We start from the raw sequence: 5,723 nt of genomic DNA on the forward strand, positions 1-5,723 counted from the left end.
ATCATTCCCATTCCCCCCATTCCCAGCCCCTCCCAATCCCATTCCCCCAATCCCATTCCCCCCATTCCCAGACCCCCCCATCCCACCCCCCATCATTCCCCGTCCCCCCATTCCCAGTCCCCCCCATTCCCAGTCCCCCCCAATTCCCATGACCCCCCAATCCCACCCCCCATCATTCCCATTCCCCCCATTTCCAGTCCCCCCAATTCTCAGTCCCCCCCAATTCCCACGACCCCCCAATCCCACCCCCCATCATTCCCATTCCCCCATTCCCAGTCCCCCCAATCCCACCCCCATCATTCCCATTCCCCCCATTCCCATTCCCCCCATCCCACCCCCCATCATTCCCATTCCCCCCATTCCCAGCCCCTCCCAATCCCATTCCCCCCATTCCCAGACCCCCCCATCCCACCCCCCATCATTCCCAGTCCCCCCCATTCCCAGTTGCCCCATTCCCAGTCCCCCCCAATTCCCATGACCCCCCATTCCCACCCCCCATCATTCCCAGTCGCCCCCATTCCCACCCCCCATCATTCCCATTCCCCCCATTCCCAGTCCCCCCCAATTCCCATGGCCCCCCATTCCCACCCCCCATCATTCCCAGTCGCCCCCATTCCCACCCCCCATCATTCCCATTCCCCCATTCCCAGTCCCCCCATTCCCATTCCCCCCCATCCCACCCCCCATCATTCCCAGTCCCCCCCCATTCCCAGTTCCCCCCATCATTCCCACTCCCCCCATTCCCATTCCCATTCCCGGTCCCCCGGCACCGCTAGCGCTCGGTGAAGTCGTCCCCGAAGCGCAGGGTGATTCCCGGGAGCAGCCGGGGCCCCTCCAGGCCCAGGCGCCGCAGGGCCGGGGCCTCGTCCGGCTCCGGCAGCGGCCGCGCGGCCGGGAGCTCCGCGGCGCCGCGCCGGAACACGTAGGAGCCGGCGTGGGCGTTGAGCGGGAGCGCGCGGCGCCGCAGCGCCGACAGCGGCTCCTCCGCGCACACCTGGAGCGACAGCGTGACGCGGGGCACAGCCGGAGCGACAGCACAGCGCGGGGCGCACGGCCGGAGCGACAACAGCGCGACGTGGGGCGCACACCCGGAGCAACAGCGTGATGCGGGGCACACAGCCGGAGCAACAACAGCGCAACGTGGGGCGCACACCCAGCGTGACAACAGTGCGACGCGGGGCGTACAGCCGGAGAGACAGCGCGATGCGGGGCACAGCTGGAGTGACAACAGCGCGACACGGGGCGCACACCCAGAGTGACAGCGTGATGCGGGGTGCATGGCCGGAACAGCACGACGCGGGGCGCACAGCCAGAGTGACAACAGCACGACACGGGGCACATACCTGGAGCGACAGCGTGACGCGGGGCGCACAGCCAGAGTGACAACAGCACAACAGGGGGCGCACAGCCGGAGTGACAGCGCGACGCAGGGCGCATGGCCGGAGCGACAACAGCGCGACGTGGGGCGCACACCCAGCGTGACAACAGTGCGACGCGGGGCGCACACCTGGAGCGACAGCGCGGCTTGGGGCACACACCCAGAGCGACAACAGTGCAACGCGGAGCGACAGCATGGCATGGGGTGCACAGCCGCAGCGCTGACAGCGGCTCCTCCGCACACACCTGGAGCGGCGACAGCGTGACGCGGGGCACAGCCGGAGCGACAACAGCGCAACGCGGGGCGCACACCTGGAGCGACAGCGTGACGCGGGGCGCACAGCCGGAACAGCGCAACACGGGGTGCACACCCAGAGCGACAGCGTGACGCGGGACGCACAGCCGGAGCGACAGCGCGACACGGGGCGCACAGCCAGAGTGACAACAGCACAACAGGGGGCGCACAGCCGGAGTGACAACAGCGCGATGCGCAGCGCACAGCCGGAGTGACAGCGCGACGCGGGGCGCACGGCCGGAGAGACAACAGTGCGACGCTGGGCGCACAGCTGGAGCGACAGCGCGACGCGGGGCACACAGCCGGAGAGACAGCACCGTGACGTGTGATGCACAACTGGGTCAACAGCATGACATGGGGTGCACAGCCGGAGCAACAGCCTGACGTGGGGCGCACAGCCAGAGCGACAGCACCGTGACGTGTGGTGCACAACTGGGACAACAGTGCAACATGGGACGCACAGCCAGAGAGACAACAGTGCAGCGTGGGGCGCGCAACTGGGACAACAGCACAACACAGAACACACACACCTGGGATAACAGCATTACGTGGGGCACACAACTAGGGCAAGAGCACAACGAGGAGCACGCACACCTAGAGTGACAACACCGCGACACGGAACGCGCACATCTGGAACACCACCACAACATAGACACCGTCCCACACACACGTGGAGCAACAACACCGCAATGAGGAGCATGCACACCTGGGACAACAGCGCAACGTGGAGTGCGCGCACCCGGAGTGACAACAGCACGACGTGGAGCACGCATGCCTGGAACAACAGCATGATGCGGGGCGCACAACTGGGACAACAGTGCAATGAAAAGCACACACAGCTGGAGTGACAACACTGGGACATGGAGCACGCACACCTGGAGCGACAACAGCGCAACATGCAGCACACACCTGGAGTGAGGAAACCGCGACACGAAGCGTGCACACCTGGAACACCACCACAACATGGACACCCTGTCCCACGCACAACCAGAGCAACAACAGCACGACATGGAGCACACACACCTGGAACAACAGCTTGATGTGGGGTGCACAACTGGGACAACAGCACAATGCAGAGCACACACACCTGCAACCACAGCGCAACATGGAGCGCATACACCTGGGGGCAACAGTGCGACATGGATGCCCTGTCCCGCACACACCTGGAGCGACAACGGCATGACGTGGAGCGCACACACCTGGGACAACACCTTGAGTGACAGAGTGACAGCACACGCACACCCGGAGACAACAACGTGAGTGATGGAGACCCTGACTCGCGCACACCTGGACCAACAACAGCGCGACGGATGGGGTGACAGCGCGCACACCTGGGGACAACACTGCAACGTGGAGCGCGTGGTGCCACAGCGTGCACAGCAGCTCCTTCGTGCACACCTGGCAAACAACACCACGAGTGACAGGGTGACAGCATATACACATCCGGAGAAAACACCATGAGTGATGGGGACCCTGATCCATGCACACATGGACCGACAACAGCGCGGCAGATGGGGGGACAGCGCGCACACCTGGGGACAACACCGCAACATGGAGCACCTCAACATGCACGGTGACTTCTCCGCACACACCTGGCAACAACACCGTGAGTGACGGGGTGACAGCAGCACCCCCCGCTGCGCTGGAGCAGCAGCTCCTCTGTGCACACCCGCACCGACAACACCGTGAGCAGGACAGGCCAATGGGACCCTCGTGCTCCTACAGGACCCCGCTCCTCCCCGCGCCGCCTGACAGCACCTCCGTCCTCCCAGCACCGCCTGACAACTCCCCAGTTCTTCCCGCGCCGCCTGACAAGTCCCTGGGCCTCCCACTCCGCCTGACGACACCCCCCGTCCCCCTGGACCAAACAACAACCCTCCCGCCGCCTGACGGGGACGCACCCACCCCCGCTCAGGGGTGACAGCCGCCCGCGCGTCACCTCGAGGACGTCCTGGTGTCCCGTGAGGGTGTTGACCAGGCGGACCAGGCGGACGTGGGCGCTCAGGCGCCCGACCTCGTAGCGGGGGTCCCGCCACCACGGGGGGCCGGCCGGGGGGACCCAGTCGGAGCGGGGGGACAGCGGCGCCGCCCCCGGCACCGGCCCCCCCGGCGCCCGGTAGCCCCGCAGCCCCGTGGGGGGGTCCACGCGCTGCAGCAGCTGGGGGGGGGACGGGGGGGTTGGGGACAGCCCCCGCCCCCCTGCCGTGACCCGTCCCCCCACGGGTGGACCCTTATGGGGACACTGGGACCCTAAGGGGACATGGGGACCCTAAGGGGACATGGGGACCCTCTGGGTGTCTCTGGGACCCCCCCTACACACAGGGAGCCCTAAGGGGACACTGGGACCCCCCCCACACACAGGGGGCCCTAAGGGGACACTAGGACCCTCTTGACGTCACCTGGGACCCCCCCACGGAGCCCTAAGGGACACGGGGACCCTCTGGGTGACCCCTGGGACCCCCCCCCACACACAGGGGGCCCTAAGGGGACACGGGGACCCTCTGGATGTCACCTGGGACCCCCCACACACACACATGGAGGCCATAAGAGGACACTGGAACCCCCCCCCCCCGGGCGGCCCTAAGGGGACACGGGGACCCTCTGGGTGTCCCCTGGGACCCCCCACACACATAGGGAGCCCTAAGGGGACATAGGGACCCTCTGGGTGTCACCTAGGACCCCCCTCATACACACAGGGGGCCCTAAGGGGACACGGGGACCCTCTGAATGTCTCCCGCCCCCCCCCACCCCGAGCCCTAAGGGGACACTGGGACCCCCCCGGGGGGGGCCCTAAGGGGACAATGGGACCCTCTGGGTGTCCCCTGGGACCCCCCCCCCCACAGGGAGCCCTAAGGGGACACGGGGACCCCCTGGGCGTCCCCCGCCCCCTCACGTCGTGGCTGTCGCGGTCGAACCAGTGGCTGATGTCGCCGCCCGCCGCCTCCAGCAGGGGGCGCAGGGAGGGGTCACCTGGGGGGGGGAGACGGGAGACGGTCCTGCCCCCCCGCAAGAAAAAGAAACGGGGGGGGTGACTCGGTTCGGGTGTTTCTATCCCGGTTCGGGTGTAGTTATTCCCGTTCGGGTGTTGTTATTCCCGTTCGGGTGTTGTTATCCCCGTTCGGGTGTTGCTGTCCCCGTTCGGGTGTTGCTGTCCCCGTTCGGGTGTTGCTGTCCCCGTTCGGGTGCTGTTCTCCCCGTTCGGGTGTTGCTGTCCCGGCTCGGGTGTTGCTATCCCGGCTCAAGTGTTGTCCCGGTTCAGGTGTTGTTATCCCAGCTCGGGTGCAGTCCCGGATCGGGTGTTGCTATTCCCGTTCGGGTGTCGCTGTCCCGGCTCGGGTGTCGTTGTCCCCATTCGGGTGTCGCTGTCCCCGTTCGAGTGTCCCTATCCCGGTTCGGGTGTCCCTGTCCCGGCTCGGTGTCCCCGTACCGCGGTGCTCCCGCGCCAGCGCCGTCAGGTCGAGCACGCGGCCCAGGCAGCTGACCCAGAGGTCCCCGGGACGCGCATGCGCCGCCACCTCGCGCGGCGTGAAGTAGCGCGGCTCCATGGCGGGGACGCGTCGCCAGGGCAACGCCGCGCGCGGGAGCTGCCGGGAGCGCCGGTGTCCTAGCAACGCCGCGCGCGGGGCTGCCGGGAGCGCCTGTGTCCTAGCAACGCCGCGCGCGGGGGCTGTCGGGAGGAGCGGCGCCCGTGGCAACGCGCCGCCCCCGGGGGCTGCCGGGAAGCGCCGTTCCCACGGCAACGCCCCGGCCGCGCGCCCCGCCCCAGTGCGCGGGGCCTGCCGGGAAAGGCGGCTGCGCGCGAGGCGCGACGGGAAATGCAGTCCGGCCGCCGCCATGATGGCGCGCGGGGCATGGCGGGAGCCCCGGGGCGGGCGCGGGGCCTGCCGGGACAGCGCTAGCCCCGCCCCTCCCGCGGCGCCGCGGGGGCTGCCGGGAGCTGCAGCCGCGGCTCTCGCGAGAGCCGGGCGCGATGGCGGAGCCGCCGGAGCCGCGCGGCGAGAGCGGCGGCGGCGCGCGGGGGCGGGGCCCGGCGGTGAGGGGCGGGGATAGG

The 5,723-nt window shown here is 68.4% G+C and overlaps 1 protein-coding gene across 1 annotated transcript; it reads right to left on the reverse strand.

Moving 5' to 3' along the window:
* Positions 1–772: 772 nt before the first annotated feature.
* On the reverse strand, positions 773–5,259 carry CYB5D1 (cytochrome b5 domain containing 1). The gene is made up of 4 exons (XM_088539220.1): positions 5,100–5,259; positions 4,566–4,642; positions 3,612–3,830; positions 773–994 (listed from the first exon to the last, which is right to left on the reverse strand). Exons 1-4 carry the CDS (start codon positions 5,215–5,217, stop codon positions 773–775), a joined length of 636 nt encoding a protein of 211 aa, XP_088395346.1. The 5' UTR covers positions 5,218–5,259.
* Between the last annotated feature and the right edge of the window lie 464 nt (positions 5,260–5,723).

The sequence above is a fragment of the Tinamus guttatus genome, unplaced genomic scaffold (genome assembly GCF_059628265.1).
Source record: "Tinamus guttatus ecotype Peru unplaced genomic scaffold, ASM5962826v1 Tinamus_guttatus_pri_ptg001492l, whole genome shotgun sequence".
NCBI classification, from domain to species: domain Eukaryota; kingdom Metazoa; phylum Chordata; class Aves; order Tinamiformes; family Tinamidae; genus Tinamus; species Tinamus guttatus.

What these genes read in the sequence shown, in the direction of transcription:
- CYB5D1 (XM_088539220.1), bottom strand. Translation starts at nt 5,217, where the DNA reads ATGGAGCCGCGCTACTTCACGCCGCGCGAGGTGGCGGCGCATGCGCGT. An exon ending in GCTGGCGCGGGAGCACCGCG is followed by an intron (nt 4,643 to 5,099) that starts GTACGGGGACAC and finishes TCCCCCCCCCAG; the next exon opens with GTGACCCCTCCCTGCGCCCC. An exon ending in GACACCAGGACGTCCTCGAG is followed by an intron (nt 995 to 3,611) that starts GTGACGCGCGGG and finishes CTGTCGCTCCAG; the next exon opens with GTGTGCGCGGAGGAGCCGCT.